Below are 18,306 nucleotides of genomic sequence, written 5' to 3' on the forward strand. Positions count from 1 at the left end.
TGGTGCTTTGCTTTGGCACATGCCCAGATCTGAGTTCTAGGTCTTTATGCAGAATGAGCAGCGTTTAGCCATTGAGCAGGCTGCCTGTGTTGAGGACAGTGGCTGGAGTATTTGAAGCAAGAAGCCTTTTTCCTGCCCTGACTTCCATAAATGAAGCTGCTCGTATGAATGCAGCGGAATGTGATCTGGAACAGTTTGCCCTGTGTGGGTAATTGTGGTGTTTCATTCCTTCCTTCTATTCATGGTAATGTGTTCCAGATGGAATGTTCTCTGGAATTTGTGTTAACAAAGAGAAGTGTTAGGACTGCTTGCCCTGAGCTGGGATGCTAGATGTGGAGAATTCTTGAGTCTTTTGGGGAAGCATCACCTGGAGAAGCTCAGGAGTTGCCTGCGGCATAACGAGCAAGGCAGGAATACTGCTGCTGCCTCCTCCTCACGCTGGGCGTGCTGTGGCTCAGCCAGGCTGCTGCATAGCCTCACTTGCCAGATCCCGATGCCAGGAGTGCAGGACATCAGAGCCTGCTTCCCGAATCCCTTTCTGTTTGGCACAGCCTGATAAAATGACATTTTCAGGAGGGCTGTCTTGCGGTGCGCCCTGACTGTCTGAGGCTCCATGTCCATTGGGAAGCTTTTTTACTCCACCCACGAAGCACAAAACCAGCCTCCTTCCCACCTTCAGTGCAATTCCTGGGACTTTTCTCTGTGAGAAAGTAGAGTACACCGGCACGAGCTGGGAGAGGGAGACTTTTCCGTAGCTTCCTCCAGAAGACTTGGCTCTGCAGCTCAGGCCCTTCGTTATGCAGATTGAGGAGCCTGTGTAGATCCCAAAGTCCAGTTTCCCCTTGGAAGAGAAGGTGAAAAGTGAGAGTATATGTGAAGCAGCAACAGCCTGGGACTACTGGCATGTCTAGCCTAGCAATGTCCACTGTGACTGGCAGTGGCTCCCCGAGGGTTATTTATTTATTAATTATTTGATTTATATCCCGCCCCTCCTCCCAGCAGGAGCCCAGGGCGGCAAACAGAAATGCTAAAAACGCTTTGAGCTGCAGGTGTCAGGGGTTGGATCTGAGCCTTCTGCCTGCAAGCCCAAGCTCTGCTACTGAGCCACCCTCCCACCCCACCGTGAAGACCGTGTCTCAGTTGCCTTATTTGGGAAGTCCAGTTTTGACTGCCATGGAACTTGCCTGACCCATTACAATGTGGTTGTCACATGGTGGGCAAGTTGCCCTGGGGAGCCTGTGTTCTCTCTGCTGGTCACTCAAAACCATCTTGTTTGACTTGATGTGGAGAGGCACAGAAGGGGTGCTCTGCATTTTGGTGCTTCTGTATGTGTGAACTAGAGGCCTCCGGTGCTTTGTTGTAGTAGTAGTAGTACTACTACTAACAATAATAATAAATTACACCTTTGTAGTAATTGGGATGCTTCTCTGCATGGTTTACCGTGCTTATGTTTTCAAGGTTCTCTGGCTGCCCTTCGTGGTCACTGTTGCTGGGGCCTAGATTGTGCCAAAGGCAAATAGTTTTTTTGCCAGAGCTGCTTCCAGATCATCATCCTGAAGTTCCTTGAGTCATCTGGAGGACCAACAGAACATACTTGTCTTTTTTCCTTTGCAGGCATGGGCCTTGGAGAGAGCCTGCTAACCCTTATTATGTCAACACAGGCTATGCCTTGGCACCAGCTACCAGCGCCAATGACAGTGAACAGCACAGCATGTCCAGTGATGCAGACACCATGTCGCTGACTGACAGCAGTGTGTAAGTGCTTGGTTTCCCCAAGGGTAGCTGAGTGAGACAGAGGAGATGGTGGTGGCTTGTGCTGCAAGGGCATGGCTCCTGGATTTTGGGATTCCCCAGTAGCAGTAGCAGTGGCAGTAGTAGATTTATCGCCTGTTGTCTCCATCTTCCTCTTTCTTTTATCTGGCTTTTACTGGTTAGAGCAGGCTTGGTTCTCCAGTCTTTGTTGGATTCCCAGTCCCCACTGGCCCCAGCCATCATGGCCAGTGGTCTGGATGATGGGAGTTGTAGATCAGCCACATCTGGAGAGCCAACAGGTAGCCACCCCTGGGTTTAGAGGGTATAGAGAACTGCCTGGTGCCTGGTTATTGCTGCCTTAATGTTCCCGCTGCAGAGGGAGAGAAGCAGGCAGGCAGGCTTGCCCCATTGCTCTGGTGAGTGGCTGAGCATCTTGGTCCAGTAGCCAGTCAGAGAGCGCCTCCCTCCCTGCCCAATAAGTTGCCCTGGTCTGCTGGGGGAGCTGTGCTTTGATTGGGCTTTCCCACCTGTGGGGGTGGGGCTCTCATCCACTCCTTTGAGCCCTGAGCTTGGAGAAACCTCCAAGTTGTGCTGTATGTGGGGGCTGTCCTTTGCAGGCAGCCCTTGGGGTGATGGCTGGGCATGGCTTTCCCCTGAGTTGGAGGGCTCCTGCGGTCAGAAAGCATGCACCTGCCTGCGGGTAACAGGGATGGAAAGATCTGTCAGGTCTGGTTCTCCCAGTTTCTTATTTTTCCAGTCTTAAGTTCAGTTCACGTTTCTGCAGCAATTTGGAATTTTTTTAAAAAAAACTCATGAAAATTCTTAAGCATTTTAGCCTGAATTTCTCCTAATAAACATATTTTGGTATGCAGTCTTGACTAATGTTCAAATTTTGCAAATAATTTCTCCTAATATAATGCATTTTTGTATGCGATTTTCACTAAGACATTCATTTTATGCACGCTTTCCCCTAATATATGCATTTTTGTAAACATTGGTTGGAGAATTGCATCGCTAAATTTGGTTAAGTGCAAATTTCGAAGGATGTTCTTGTATTGTTTCAGAAGGTGTGCATTTGATAGATTTGATGGCTTTAACTGAGTACAGAATCGAAATTCTTCCCCATCCCTGGCTGATAGTAACAATTACATCACAATGAGGTCAAAGATAACCAACAGGAATGGAACATGGGCCAGTCAGTCCTTGTGGAATCACAGGAGCTTCTGCAGGGTTCAGCCTTCCCTTTTTGCAGAAATTCCTTTTTGAAATTCAGGATTTATATAACTTGTCCTAAGAGCCAGCAACAGCCTGGGGAAGGATATAATGAAGAACAAATGTTGGGTTTACGAGGAGTTTTTCAGTGTCGATGGTCAGAATGCCCCAGCCGTTGGAGCTGAGTGTGTGGAGGTGACGCCTCTTCCTAACTGGGAAGATTAAACTGAGGGAGTTGTGGCACTTCCTTGAAAATGACCCCCAAAGGCTGCCGGTTTCCAAAAATAACACCTAATAAGTACTGAATCTTTGCAGCAATGAGGGCTCTGTGCTTAAGACATCCAAGTCTGGCTGTGCCCACCACAGAAGACCCATTTTCCAGCTGCTTCTCATAAAAGAGGGCAGATGGGGGGATACGAGCCATCCGCAGTCCTTCCTATGGGTCAGCAGATGTGGGCTGCCGGAATGGAGAGTGAGGGTGGAGGGGGTGGGAGTGCAGCTGTAGCAGCAAGCCCCCACAGGGAGGATGCCTGGCAGGACTTGGCTGGGGGCAAGATCTCTTTGCAGGGTTTCTTGTAAGATATTTGATCATCTGTCCCTAACGCTCTGCAACAGGGTTCCTTATGCTCTGCTTGACGGCATTGAGCCTGGAGTCCACTGGAACCTTCCCACCACCTGGACCAAGCAGAGAGAGAGCAAAATGAGTTTTAAGTTATTAAGCTGCTACTATAAGAGAATTAATAGAATAAGGAAAGAGCACATGAAGGAATAGCCAGAGTACGCAAAGCTCCTTGTTGGTCCTTCCTGCATCCCTCCTGCTCTTACTCAGTTCATCCATCACAGGTCTCTCCCCCGCCTTGCATCTACCTGATCATTGCATTCTATACCCTTTCCCTACCTCCAGCAAAAGTGGGGTGTCTCTCTCTCATGGGCCCCCCAGATCTTTGCTTGCTCCTCAGTTATAACCTTTCACCCAGTTTCTTGCCTTGCTCTTCCAGATCAGATAAGCAGAATTGGTCTTCTAACACCGCACGCCATGTCCCGCCCTGTAATTCCTCGTTTGGGTGTTGGTCAGCTGTCCTTACCAAGACCCCTCTGTTGACCAACCTTCTAGTCTTGGTGGTGGTGGGGGCAGTAGCATGGGAAGGATCCTGGTCCTCAGGCTCTGCTGGCTTCCTAATACCTGGTCCGGAGGCAGCAGCAATGTAAGAAAGGCCCTGCCAGACTGAGCCAAGGATCCACCGAGGCCAGCTGGATACCTGGAGGTGCCTGCATGCAGGGCAGCTGGCAGTGGGAAATTGGCCAAGAGTACCCTTTGCGTGGATGCTGGTTGCCACTCCTTGGCAGTAGCCCCTGAGGGAAAGGTGGCCATGCCTAGTCTGTGCCGTCCCGCTCAGGTAAGACTGTCTGTCATTGTACGGCTTGTCTAATATTTATCTTCATTACATTGTGTCTGTGTACGGTAAGACTGGCTGTGCTTACACGGTGATGGCGGCCCAGCCCTGCTGGCTGTGCTGTCCTGTGGCCCTTCTCACGTGGAGTTCACACGCCACGTGTGTCTGCTTGTTTCCTCATGTCAGGGATGGGATTCCACCATACCGACTCCGGAAGCAGCACCGCAGAGAGATGCAGGAAAGTGCCAAAGCGAACGGATGCGTACCACTACCTCACATTCCTGTAAGTGACAGCCTCCACCTCTGGGCATCACAGCTCCGTGGGGAAGCACCTGCTCTCCATGCAGGAGGAGGAGGTCCCGCAGGTTCAGCTCCTGGAGGTGTCTTCCTCCCTCTCCTGAGACCTGCTGCCAGTCGGAGTGGCGGGTGGGCAGGTGGGCTGACTCTGTGTACATTGCGTCCAGCATGGTGTGGCCCATCGAGAGAGCTCCGCTCCCTCAGCGCCAGTCTGGCATTAGCAAGGTAGCCGGGGGGGGGGGCTTTCTCTGCCTGTAAGGGGGCCTCTGCTTGCGTTGGCAGCTGATGCGGTGGCAGCTGATGCGGTTGTGCCAGAAAGCATGGGCAGATGCCGGCAGATGCCGCAGTGTTTGGCTGTCCGTCTGTGCCCCCCTCCTGCTCCTGGGGCGCACTTTTTGCTTTCAGCCACCCAAAAGCCCCTTGCTCCTCTGGAAGCATCAGGGATTGCTGCATGGCCTCCCTGTGGGTAGCCTGGATTCCTGTCCCGGACTGCTGCTTGGTCAGCATTGCTGGAAATTTGTCTGCCCCCTTGGCTGGGTGGCTTTCCCTGCAGGTCGTTCTGCCCGTGGGAAGGATGTAGGCTAGGTGCCTCCGTCCTGATCCATTCCCATCTGCCTCACCTTAAGCAGGCACTTAGGAGCCCCCCAGCTGAGCGCAAGCGCCCCCTTGCTGCTGCTGCCCCCTTGAAAGGGGCTGAGGCGCCTTCACTGCTGCTGCTGGCTTTGGTCTTTGTGTTGGGGGTGGGGGGGTGGCAGAGCACTTGGTGGGTACAGTTTAGCGCTCCCTCCGTCAACCTGCTGGTGGGAACGCTCCTGTGCCACATCACTCTTGAAGCTGTTTCTGCAGCCAGTGTTGTTCTGTTTCGGAGACGCGCGAGGGCTCAGCTGGTCTGGGGGTGAGCCGTGGGAGGCGGGCCGCAAAGAGCTTCAGGCTGCACATCTGGCTGGCAGCTTGGGTTTTGGAGAAAAGTAGCTCGGCCTTTGAATGGACTGCTGGCTGCGTTGGAGTCTCTGATGTGTGAATGTTGGGATCAGTCGTGTCTGATGACAGATCCCTCTTCATGCGGAGGCCTGGGGGTTTCTGCTACACTGAATGTTTCTGCTCTCCCTCCTCGGTATGTGAAGATGCCATGACCCCAGTGGTGGGTCAGCCACTTGTGGCCTTTCAGTAGGGCCGCCGGGTGCTTGTCTTTTCTTTGTGGGCAGCCGAGAAGTGGCCCCACGGCCTTGCAGAAAGGGTCCTGGCCCCTCTCCTGCTGTCCCGTCTTGTGATCAAGGTTTCATCCAAAGCCCTCTTCTGCCACTTCTCTGCACACATTTTCAGAACTCAGGTTGGGCAAAGCCCAGTGGGACCAGCCGCTAGAGGAGCTTCAGAGGCTGGCGTCTTCCGCTGCTTGGCCACTTGTGCTGCCTGGCCTAAGTATTTGGCACAAAGCCTGCCTGAAGCTTTTTCAGATGCTGTCATATCTTCCACAGGATATCTGAACGCCTGATCCAGAGTGGCACTTTGCAGTCTGTCTTGGTCGGTCAGCAGCTACCTAAGGGTGACAACATAAATGATATTGTAAGAGGGCAGAAGTGGCTTCATAGTGCCAGTGTTGTCCTCAAAACAGATTCATTTTTCTCTGCCTTGGAGCAGATTCTGTGATTCTACAGTTTTAGGCGTGGCTTAGGATGGAAACTGGAAAAGCTGCTTCCTTCTCCCAAATGAAGGGAATGCTAATTATGTCTGTGTTGAGTATGTCCATGACATCACCAATAGTCTTCCCCTGATAGACCTGTGGCAATTGTGTAATTATTTCTTAGCGATCTTTTATTTTGGGGGATGGGAGGTTGTGCCACACTTGCCTCTATCTCTTCTCCCTGCCTCCCCCAATGAAGCCAAGGCCTCCAGGAGAAGATGGGCTGGCAACATCCAGGTGCCAGCCTTAGTTGCTCAAGGCAGGTGCTTCCTTTTGTTGCTGTCTTAAGCGTTATATCCCCCTTCTTCAGTTGTAGAAGATACTTCCTGATAATTAAAAAAAGATGATAAACCCCAGTGCCAAAGCTGGATTTTATTTATTTATTATTTAATTTGTATCCCGCCCTTCCTCCCAGCAGGAGCCCAGGGCGGCAAACAAAGTGCTAAAAACACTTTAAAACATCATAAAAACAGATCTTAAAATACCTTAAAACAAAACAGCGTTAAAAACATTAAGAAAACCAACTTTAAAAAAGGGTTAAAAGCATTATTAAAAAAATTATTAAGCAATTCTAACACAGACGCAGACTGGGTTAGGTCTCAGCCTAAAAGGTTTTATTCCTGCAGCAAGGCTAGCAGCCATTACCCAATGCTGCCACTGCCATTGTCCTAATTGTACAGCTGCTCTTGGGGCAACAGTAAAATCTCTTGGTTTGGTGTTTACTAGTGGAGAGATCTCCCCAGCGTGGGGCTATGCAGCGAACAGGATCTGGTGTGGGTTCTCGGCCGGCTTTTCCTTGCTAATTGGGGTGGGGGCAGCAGCAGGGGAAGCCGTGCAAGGCAAATGTTCCAGGCCCAGCCTTTGAGCTTCATGTGCAACGTAGCCCAACAGCCTGATTGTTCTGTGTGATTAATGAGGAGTTGGGAACGTGAATGTTACCAATCCCTCATTGGGTTTTAAAGTCCTTTTGCAAACTGTATGTTCTGTGAAGGTGCTTTTAAAGAAAAGTCCGTGAAGTACCAAACTAGTTAATTGGTCTCTGAGTGACCCTTTGCTAAGCTTTGGAAATAAGGCTCCACATGAACAGGGAGACCTCGCTTTGCCCTGGGCAGTTGGTTGCAAGAACCCCACCACCACCACCACCACCACCACTTCAGGGACTTTGTGAGCTGAGATCCGGTTCCTCAGTGGATTAAAATGGCTTCTTCAGGGCTGGCTTCTTTGCTAACTAGCGGTGTATGTCTTTCCACAGCGTACTTACCGAATGCCAAAGGATATTCATGTTGAACCACAGAAATTTGCTGCCGAGCTGATAAATCGCCTGGAGGAGGTCCTGAGGGACCGGGAAGCAGAGGCCAAGTTGGAGGAGCGGCTGAAGCGTGTCCGAGCGGTGAGTAGCAGCTTGCGTGGGAATCCCAGCCGTTCCCTGAGTAGATGGTGGCAGGGCAGGTGCATTGGGCCCCCCAGCCACGGCAAAGGGGCACAGTGGGCTTGGGATTTGGGGGAAGAGAATGTGGGGTGTTTACCTCTTAGTGCTTGACGTGTTGTGCTCTGGTTCAGTGACAAGGCCTAGACCTCCCCTGGAGCAGATATGCATCCTGTTAGCAGGCAATGACAAATCTATAACTACTCAGGTGGCAAAATTTGCTCTAGCTGCAGGAAAAGTAAGAGTTAGTTACCTAAAACACCTTGTGGGATGAGTGGGATGTGCCCCTGCGCTAGTCTGACCGTAGTGTCTATACACTAAGACATGGGGTGGGTCAGGGTATCTCCCTCTTAGGAGAGGAAGTTTTATTTGAACTGTACCATTGCTCTTCCACTCTATGTTGTCCACTCTGTGTTTTGTGATATGATCCTTTTTTTAATATGTATTTTGTATCTTCCTTTTATATCTGTTTAATTGTGGTAGCCTATGGCTCTGAACAATAAAGACTTCGTTCATTCAAATACCCAGATGAGAAGTTCCTCCATTCCAGCCCCCCCCCCTCTCTCTGTGCAGAGAAGCCCCCCCTTCCCTCCAGGTCTTGCTTTCTCTCTCTGCTGAAGGCACTCCTGTCACATGGCAAGAAGCTTTATTTATTTTATTATTACATTTATATCCCACTTTTCCTCCAAGGAGCTCAAGGTGACATATAGAGATGGTTCTCCCCCTCCTGATTTTATCCTCACAGGACTGGCTAGGCTGAGAGGCGGCGACTGGCCCAAAGTCACCCAGTGAGCTTCATGGCCGAGCGGGGATTTGAACCCTGGTCTGTTCCCAGGTCCCAGTCCCCAGTCTGGCACTCTAACCACTACACCACGCTGGCTGCCAGGCAGGAGGGTGAGGGCTGGGCAAGGAGGGCAGCAGAGTAGCAGCTGGGGGCTTGCTGGATGCAGGCAGCACTTGAAAGAACACTGCAGAGCCATGTTTTCTGCAAGGAGAAATTCAGGGCCATCCCTCTGGGCAGGCTGTGTGTGCCAGTGTTAAGTGCCTCTGGTAGGCTGCTTTCCAGATGGAGATTGAGCAGAACTGGCTCCTTTGGAGTACAGCTGCTGGGTTCTGGCTGGGGGAGCAGCAGGGTCTGGCTGCGATTCCTCCAAAGGGGTCCTGCTCCTTTCAGTGGCTCTGCCCTTCCTCCCTTGCGGGGCAAGTCTGCTGCCTCTCTCAAAACCTGCCAGTTAGGTATGGCCCTTGGCACAACCCATGAGCCCACCCGCTCAGCGAACAGAGATGCCCCGATGTTCAGCTGTAGATTGCAGGTCCCTTGCGCCTTTTTCCTGTCAGACACCTGCACATCAGCAGTCTTGTAGGGAGGCCCCTTGCAGGATGGTGGTGTCTCCCCCCTTTCTCTGGGGCATTTCCTTCATCCGCGTCGCTGAGCCGTTCCCTCCCCTTGGGGGCTCTTGGCTCCCCTTGGAGCCTTCCTTTTGATTGGAGCTCCCTGGCTCTGCTTGCAATGCTTGCTTGGCTCAGTGTCTCCTGAGATCCCAGTGCCGTCGCTCTCAGTCTTTAGGCGCCAGTTGAAGGCGCTCCTAGTCACCCAGGCCTTTTGCTCCTAATTGGGGTTCGTCTAGTTGTTGGGTGGGGGAGAATGTGCCCTTTTCATGTTGTTGCAGGAGGAACACACTCAGTTGAGAATGTTCTTTTATGTGTTGATGTGTTTTAAAGTTGGTACCGCATGCTTTTTAAAAAAATTGCAAGTCACTTTGAGACCAAATTTTTGTGGCAAGCTCCATCCCCGCCCCCTTGACCTGTCTGTGTCTTCTGACAGGAGGAGGAAGGTGAAGAGGCAGACATCTCCTCGGGCCCCTCGCTTGTGAGCCACAGGCTGCCGCCCCAACAGGCCTTGCCCCACTTCAACCCCCGCTACATCGAGATGCAGCTGAGGGACGCGCATGAAGAGGACCCGGAGAGCATCCTCGAGGAGCACGTGCAGCGTGTCATGAAGACGCCGGGTTGCCAGTCTCCAGGCCCCACCCGCCACTCCCCCAAGTCCCGCTCACCAGAGAGCGGCCTTGCCGGGAAGCTGCACGGCATAATGGGGACTGTTCCGCTTGGGCACGGCAAGCACGCCGCCAAGGTGGGGCTGAAAGCGGACACTGCCAGCCTCTATCACCACCACAAGCATGTTTACCACCACCTCGTCCATCATCATGGCTCCCTGAAGCCCAAAGAGCCGGTGGAGGGAGAAGCCGGCCCGTGCACGCAAGGCACCTTCGCCTGGAATGTTGATGCTCATAGCTATGCCACCAAGTCGCGGGCCTATGGGGAGTGTGTGGGCATGGCCCCCAGCCCTCTGGACCCCCTGGCTTACAGGTGAGTGTGAGGTGGAGCGGGGCTTATCTCCACTTAGATTATAGTGGGAGATGGGGGGAGGACAGGAGACTGCCAGCAGGTGGTGAGTTGATCACCATTAACTGGAGCTGGTGCTGCTGGTGCTCTCACCTTCTGACAGAGGGGCCCGGCAGTGGAAAGGCTTTGCTTGGTGCCTTCTGTGGTCATGGATGATGAGAGTGAATGCTCAAGACGGTCCCATCCCAGCAAGTGAGATAGGATAGGAGCTGGAGGAGGGCCAGTGGCCACGTTGCAGCCCCAGGCCAGCCGGGGACCAGTAGGGACAGTCTGGCTGACCAGCTATCCAGCAGCTTCTTGGAGCTGAGCTTAGCCAGCTGTGCTGTAATTTTGCTGGCTGTCTCAGGAGCAGCGCCCAGTGGGGGTGTCTCAGGGAAGCAAAGAGGCCGAGTAGCCCCCCTTGTGAGTGTCTCATGACCAGAGGCGGCTGCACTCTCCTTTCTCCTAGTGCGAAAGCCGGCTTGCTCTCAAAGAGAAGCCTCAAGAAAGTGGATTTGGGGAAGAACGACAGCACCAACCACGAGGTGTCAGGTTCTTCGGACGATGTAGAAAGAAACCAGAAGATCATGCAGTGGATCATAGAAGGCGAGAAGGAGATCAGCAGGCACAAGAAAACAAACCATGGGTAAGCCATGGGGTGGGTGGGGGGAGAGGAGTATGCACGGCTGGGATGCAGGGAGTGGAACGGCAGGCGTCAGCCCATAGTTGCCACCGGCTCAGAAGCTTCCCTGCCGAGAATGTCAGGAAGGCCTGGCTGTGGATCAGGCCAAGGGAGCATCATGCTGTTCCTCGCAGTTGTCAGTCAGATGGGAGGGAGGAGGGGAGTTTCTGTGGCACCTCATGCCAGAGCGCCTGTGCCGGGGCCTTGTCTCCTTCCGAGAGCAGCCTGTGCTTCTGCTACAGTGGCAGCAGCTTCCCTCAGCTGCTGATGTTGCTCTCATCTGCACATTTGGCTCAGGCCTTTCTCCATCGCTGTCTGTTTCTCCCCCCCCCGAAGATGGGCTTGGCCCTTCTCCCTGCCCCGCCTGTCTCACACTGCAAATCTCCTCTTTTCTGGGCAGCAGCAGGGCAATGGCCGCTTGGTCCCCTGCACTGTGCTTACCCCGCGTAGTGGAGGGGGGCTCCTCCCAGGCTTTGTGTGTGTATGAGAGGAGAGGACCGTAAGCTGGCACTGGATGCCCTCTTCTGCTTTGTGCCTTACAGCTCTTCTGGTGCTGCAAAGAAGGCACACGAGCCCCCCCGCCCGGTCTCTGCCGAGCGTCCCGTGGCCGTGCACCCCTGGGTCAGTGCCCAGCTTCGCAGTGCTGTGCAGCCATCGCACCCCTTCGTCCAGGACCCGACCATGCCTCCCAACCCTGCCCCCAACCCACTGACTCAGCTGGAGGAGGCCCGGCGGCGGCTGGAGGAAGAGGAGAAGAGAGCCGGGAAGCAGCCTGCCAAGCAGCGGTAAAGCCACAGGGGGGGCATGGTGGTGGCATTGCCTTCGTGTGGCTCTGGTGTTGGCTGGGAGCGGACGGGGGCTGCCTGGGGTCCCCCTCCCACGAAGCCTTCCGCCTTCCGGAGCAAGGGTGCTGCTGCTGCGGTGTTTGCTGCACTGGCACTCAGCAGCTGGAGACTGGGGGAAGGGTCTCCTCCTCCTCCTCTCTCTCCCAGGCCGGAGGGCAGGTCTCTCACAGGAACGGCTGCTGTGTGTCCCGAGACAGCCCTGGCTGGCTTCTCCCCACGTGTGAGAAGTGCTACAGTCCAGAGCTTGCTACTGAGGGGTGGCTGCCCTGCCCAATCCCCCCCCCATGGTTCCACTTGCCAGGGGGGCACTCTGGGGCCTTGGCTGGCGGGGAGGGGAGATCTCAGCAGCCTTGGACCAGCTGCTGGCTCTGTGGACACTGCCTGTGGGGAGGCTGGGCTTGTGGGGGCTCCTCAGATGGAGGCCCCCGTGGCCCCCCATGTCCTTGGCACGGGGCGTTGGAAGCGCCCCATCAGACCGAGTGCTGCAACTCCCTTGCCCAACTAGCCCTCCTTGCCTGCTGTGACTGACAGGAGTTCTGCGTGGCCTTGGGCAGCCATGGCTGCTTCCAACCACCTGGTTCGTTCTTTCTTTTCTTTTTCTTGTTTTAAGCTGGAGGAGAGCACAGTGAGAGCTGTGTTGTGTCCACCCTCTAAATGGGAGAGATTTTGGGAGGCTGAGTTTGCCTGAGCATTGTGTGGCAGTTTGTGGTGCATTGGCCATGCAGTGAGGCTTGCTGGCTCTTGGAGAATTTTCTCTAAGCCCCCCCCCCCCGCCACCCATGCAAGATTGTGAGGCTGGTTAGGCCATCCCTATGCCAACCTTGGAGGCAGCTTGCCCTGGGGCTGAGACGGCTCGCTTGCTCCCAGGTGGGGTGAGACACCCGCAGAGGCCAGCAGGAGAGGACTAGCTCCTTAGCCGCCTGTTCTGGACCCTCGCTCTTTGGGGGTGGGGGAGGCAGTGGTGGTAGCGGCGGCAGCAGCAGCTCCTTTCCTTTGCCGGGCTCTGCTCCTGTGGCATTCACAGGGTTGGCGTTGCGCAGAGCTGTGCTGTAGGCTCCTCCAGAAGGGCTGGCATTGGTCTCTTGCAGGGCCTCGGGGAGGGTGTATCTCCTGGAGGCAAAGGCAACAGTCTGGCTCCCTCCCGTCTGCATGAGGCCTTGCCTGTGCAGAGCTGCCCCCAAATGTCCTCTGAGCAACTGAAGGTAGAGCCAGGGTCCCCCTAAGGTCCTTCTCTTGGGGGCGTGGAGCCCAGAGCTCTGTGGAAGTTGGGGTTGTGCCACGTGGAGCTCCACAGTCTCCCCCGCGTGCTGCAGGAGGGCTTGTCTAATGTCCAAGATTGTTCTTCAGGTATGCGCAGGAGGTTATCCAGGCAGGCTGCTCCTCTGTTGGGCCAGCTGGTGTGCCATTGCTGGGCGTGGTGCCTGCCGCCTCTGACTCTGAGTGTGCGCTGCAGCTCTGTGTGTCTCTTCTCTCCCTGGCAGCGTCTCTCTAGGAGCTCTCGCACTCCCCACCCTCCACCCCAGCCGGCCTCCGCGAGCCTCTCTCAGCCTTCTTCTTCGGACAGGGCTTGGCTGTGGGACAGAACCACCAGTTCAGCAACAGGCCCTTGGAGTTTGTACGCAGGGCAGAACAGAGGCTGCTCAATCACCTCCCCGGCCGCCGGGAGGTCTTTGCTTCCATCAGCAAAGCAGCTGGTGTTTTGTGCCGTGTTGGTGTGGGCGGCTTGCGGTCCGAGTTTGGGACCGGAGGCAGCTTCCACGCCAGCCAGGTGTGTCTCCTGCTGGCAGAGCTGAGAGCCTCCCATTGTGCATCCCGGTCGTCTTTGTTTCTGCCTCCAGAGGTTCTCCAGCTTCAGCCTTCCACCCTCACCTTGTGCCCACTGCATCCTGTAGTCCTGTGCAGCTGTCCATGGGATTAGACAAGTTAATAGAGGAGGAGGAGGAGGAAGGGTCTGTCGGTGGCTTCTAGTAGCAATGCTGCCTCCAGAATGGAAAGCCATGATAGCAGTCCCTGGGGAACAATAGGAGAGCCCCCTGGGAAACAGGCTGTTGGGCTAAGTCCGTCTCTTTGGGGATCTCCTGAAGCTTAGTGGCCGTGGGGTCTGTGGGGCTGGTTCCATGGCCTGGCTTCTGGAGAAGGTTGCGGTTCCAGGGATGGTTGGTGGCCTTGGCTGGCCCGAGCAGCCAGCCAGCTTGGACCCATTGTGGTTGCTTCCAAGAGTTTCTGGGTGGTTGATGGAGGGAAGGGAGGGGCCGGTGGGCCGAGGGATGCAGACTGCTGCTGGCAGCCTCCCGTTGCTCATCCTGGAGCAGTGGGTTGGGGTGGCATTCTGCTTTGTGCCCCTCCTGCCCCACTTGCTTTGGCCAGGCCCTCAGTAGCACCTGGCAGCTTGTGTGGGACAGAAGCTAGGCGGAGTGGTCTGGTGCTCTCAGCAGCACCCCTGGAAGGCTATTCTCTGGCAAGCTAGAATTTCTGCCTCCTGCAGGGACAGGTCAGGGCTGGTTCCCCAGAATGAGGAACACAGCACAGATTGAGGTGGCCTCTCGAAAACAACATGAACAAAACCCTTCAGGTCTTTGAAGCAGGGATGGGGAAAAGGGGCACAGGCTGACCCAAGGCAGGCCCAGAAGGTGGAAGCCAGAGTCCTCTCTGTGTACTGCCTTGAAGAGCGGGAGGGCTAGCCTGCCATGCAGAACTGGCTGATGCCTGTGAGGGTTACAGAAACTGGTTCTGCAGGTCAGCGTCTTGAGGGTTGCGATAAAAATCCCCTCCCATGAGAGGGAGCCTGCCGTCTCTTCCCCCCTCCACCTTGCCCTGCTTGGGAAGTCGTTTCATTCATTGTGCTTGGAGTAGCTGTTCCTCTTCCCCAACTAGCCAAGCTGAGGGGGCTGCAGGACCCCTTGTTTCCCCCAGGCCTGACCACTCATTCTGGGGCAAGGCAGCTTCTCTTGGCCAACCCCCGACTGTGGCCTGTTCCTGCATCTGTTTTCATGCCCCTGGCCTGGAGAAGGAGGAAGGATGGGGACTGGGGAAAAGTTCCTCCTCCCAGAGCCTGCTGGGGCCTTGTAGGGCATATCCCTTCCCTCCTTGATGAATGGTGTCCCTGGGTCCTCCTTGCCCCGGTTTGTGAGGGAACCTGTTCTTTTCCAAGGAAGCCCACCCAAGATCTCGGCAGGCATTCCAGATGCCGGCAATGCCAAGGGCCTCCTCTGTGTTTCCCTTGTAGGGTGAAGCTGCAGAAGAGGCCAGGCGGCAGTTCCTCTCAGCCCTGTGAGAACATCGTGGTGGCCTATTACTTCTGTGGGGAGCCGATCCCATACCGCACCCTGGTCAAGGGCCGCGTGGTCACGCTGGGTCACTTCAAGGAGTTGCTCACCAAGAAAGGGAACTACAGGTAAAGACTGGGCTGCTTTGGATCCCAGGCTGGTCCTTGGAGGAGGAGTGGCTGCATCTCGCTCAGGCCGCTCTCTCCCTCCTCCGGTTCCGGCTGTCTGGGCCTTTTGTCTCTCTCCGTTCCTCTGCCCCTTGTTTGCTCTTTACCTCCGGCTCTGCTCCCCACATCAGCCTCTGGCCATAGTGACAGTTCCCATCAGCGCATGGCCCCAACTTTGAGGGTTGGTAAATAATCATACTCGCTAAGGAAAGCTGCTCAGTGTGCTCTCTGTGGCTTTAATGGCCAAAACATCTATAGAACTTCCCTGCAAGGGGAGTCACTCGCACCTGAGGGGCACAAGGGGTCAGAGCTGGGAGCGGGGATGGCACATTCTAGGGCTCGAACCCAGGTCTGCAGTACATCTTGTAATGTCAGTTGTTTTAAAATTGTTTTTAAGGAGGTATTTTAAATTGTGTAACCTGCCATGAAATCTCAGGGTAAAGGGTGGGTAATAAATTAAAATCATCATTGTTGTCATAATCTGGGTGTGCATTTGGGATCTGTTAAGAGGAGAGGCAGAGGAAGGGTGAGGGTCCGCTACCCGGGAGACTGATAAATGTGCACATTGCATCTCCCAAAAAACCAAACCAAACTAAGCCACACAAACATACGCTTTCAGGGGCCACATGCGCAATTGATTCCTTCCATGAGTATGAGGGCTGGGATCTTACTCATTTTAAAAAGAAAACTTAAGCTTTTGCAAGAGGAGCAATGTTAGACGTGATTTCATTGGGATTTGAGCTGAGGAAGTCTGTAGAAAAGGTTCCCCCGGAGAGTGTGATCAAAGTTCCATGCTTTGTTTTGAATCCAGTTTCCATTTTTACAGAAATTTTTCTTTTCGCTTTTTGTCAGCCTCACGTGCCCATTTGAGAGATCTGGAGAAATGAGGGGCAAGTAAGCTGTAAGAGGAGCCCCCGCAGTGACAGAGCACATGCCTGTTCTTAAAAGTCCTGGTGAGCGCCAGAGGCTCGCTTTAAAGTGAGTGGGGAACTCTATGGAGGCCAGGCTCCAGATGTGGTTGGACCTCGGCTGCCATCCGGTCCCACCAGCATGGCAAATGGCCAGGAATGATGGGAGTTGTAGTCCAACATCACCTGGAGGGCCACAGGTTCTCCACCTCTGGTTGAGAAAGAGTGAGCTCTGCTCCGCAGGGTTGTCAGCCGGTGCATCAGGATCTGCAGAGGCGTCTATATCTGTGCCGGCCGGGCTTTCCTGCCCAAGTGTGAATGTCACCCCACTTGTCATCACTTGTGTTAAAAGGCTGCTTGCTAGCAGGGCTTTCCAGATGTGTTTTGTGGTGGGTGGCTCACTCGGCTCCTTGTGACGACCCCTCTCTTGTTGGGCCGGCCAGTGGCGTGTGGCCTCAAAGTGCCCACCTGCCACGGAGGTGCTGCTGACTCTGTGGGCTTCCCACACCTCTCCACCCCTGTCTTGCAGGTATTACTTTAAGAAAGTAAGCGATGAGTTTGACTGCGGCGTGGTATTTGAAGAGGTGCGAGAAGATGAGGCTATCCTGCCCATCTTTGAAGAGAAGATCATCGGGAAGGTGGAAAAGATTGACTAGCCCAGAGGTGTGTGGGAGCCCCACCTGCTGGAGAGAAGAGGGGGTGAGAGGGGAGGCGGCAGCGGCAGCAGCTCACATGGCTGCTAGGAGCGGTAGCTTCCCTTTGCCTGCCTGCCTGCAGGGCAGTCACAGCCCCCCACTACCGGCAGCGCAAAGCAGCATCCTCAAGCAGTTGCATTAGAAAAGGAGATGCAACGGTTGACTAACGCTGCATGTTTTGATATCCTCATGAATGGAATGTCTTGGGAGACAAGCCAGACACCCCCAGATTCCTCTTTGGAAGGGGGGGGGGGTGCAGCCACGCAGCTTGAGTGTGGGCAGGTGGACAGCGCAAGGGCCTGGTCCACATTGGTTGTTCATGCTCTGAATGAACTGCTGCGCTGATGCTTTAGAGGGAAGGGGTCTCAGCTCAAAGCCTTTCTACTTTGCTGCCCCTCTTGCTAGCTAGGCAGGTGGGGGTCAGTACTGAGGAGAGAGCAGAGTTTGGCACATGAATCTAGAGGGGGGGCAGCCTGGTAAGTGGCCATTGCTTGAGACATGGGATATTTCTAAGAGTCTCTGGGCTGAACATGCTGGCCCTTTGAGCCTTCTCCCTGCACATTGCAGAATTATGAGTATTAAGTGCCCCCACCCCCACCCTAAATGGTAGCCACCTCCTAACACTGGTCTGCATCTCCAGGGGCTTCTTGCTCACTGCTCCTCCCCCAGCTTGACTCTGGGTGCCTTCCCCTCTAGCTGGTCTCAAGGTGTCCCTGGGATCAGGGGTGTCCCGGCTGCCCTTGCCAGAGTCCTGCACCTTCCATATGTCACCGAGTGCCTTCAAACACTATTCTGTTCGCTGCTGCTGCCACAAGACTATTTCCTTCTTGGGGCTCTGCTTGCCTTGTTCCACATCTGATGGGATTTATACGGTATATGGCCCGGCCATAGCAGGGTTTTAATTTCCCTTTTTTTCTGAAGGGTTCAATTGTAAATATGTACATTTTCTAAAGAAAGCATTAGCTCCCAGCAGTTGGGCACACGACTGGCATCTCTTGAACATTTTTCACAAGTCGACTTGTACAATTTATCTTTTAAAGGTACTTGGATAATAATGGAATAAAACCCCATGTTCAAATGGCGGCTCTGTGTGTGTGCGTAGTCATCCTCTTCCTTTCCAGATTCTGCAGGCACCGAGGGGCTCAGTGCCTCCCCCCCACCCAACACCTTTGCTTGCATTCGGGGTGATGGGCAAGGTGCCTTTGGAGCGAACATGTTGCCCATGTGGGGCTCTGATCATTTCTGCCTTCACCAGGACTGCCGGGGAATAACCATTTTCATTCAAATGCTGTCCAGGCTTCAGGGTGGCTATTTGCACAGTCCTGGAAGCCTCCGAGTTTTGGGGTCCTCTCCATCTGGGCAGGAGCAGCAAGTCTTGTAATCTTCACAGCTGCAGCAGCAGCAGCATTGAAGTTGTGTCTTGGGTTGGATTCCTTTTGCACGGGGATGCCATGTCAACAACCCCCACCCCATCTCATTCATCCGCAGAGCCGTGTGTACTAATGCCAAGATGTTGCTTGGTTTACTTTTAGGGCCACAACCTCAGCAAGGCAGTGATTGGATGAAATGCTCATTTAATTTAAATGTTAAGTTATG

The 18,306-nt window shown here is 54.2% G+C and overlaps 1 protein-coding gene across 5 annotated transcripts in view; it reads left to right on the forward strand.

The window, feature by feature from the left end:
* AXIN1 (axin 1) overlaps nucleotides 1-17,791 on the forward strand; it is a 28,116-nt gene extending 10,325 nt beyond the window's left edge. For 3 of the 5 annotated variants that reach the window (XM_061599946.1, XM_061599945.1, XM_061599947.1), the window contains exons 3-10: nucleotides 1,615-1,755; nucleotides 4,545-4,641; nucleotides 7,589-7,726; nucleotides 9,588-10,132; nucleotides 10,617-10,793; nucleotides 11,372-11,614; nucleotides 14,901-15,068; nucleotides 16,545-17,791. In XM_061599946.1, coding sequence (XP_061455930.1) covers nucleotides 1,615-1,755; nucleotides 4,545-4,641; nucleotides 7,589-7,726; nucleotides 9,588-10,132; nucleotides 10,617-10,793; nucleotides 11,372-11,614; nucleotides 14,901-15,068; nucleotides 16,545-16,671 — 1,636 coding nt within the window. In that variant the 3' untranslated portion in view covers nucleotides 16,672-17,791. Of the gene's footprint in view, nucleotides 1-1,614; nucleotides 1,756-4,544; nucleotides 4,642-7,588; nucleotides 7,727-9,587; nucleotides 10,133-10,616; nucleotides 10,794-11,371; nucleotides 11,615-14,900; nucleotides 15,069-15,959; nucleotides 16,503-16,544 lie in introns of those variants that run through there. The other 2 variants (XM_061599948.1, XM_061599949.1) reach the window with 2 other exon arrangements.
* The last annotated feature ends 515 nt before the right edge of the window (nucleotides 17,792-18,306 follow it).

This window comes from Rhineura floridana, chromosome 17, assembly GCF_030035675.1.
Source record: "Rhineura floridana isolate rRhiFlo1 chromosome 17, rRhiFlo1.hap2, whole genome shotgun sequence".
Taxonomy (NCBI): domain Eukaryota; kingdom Metazoa; phylum Chordata; class Lepidosauria; order Squamata; family Rhineuridae; genus Rhineura; species Rhineura floridana.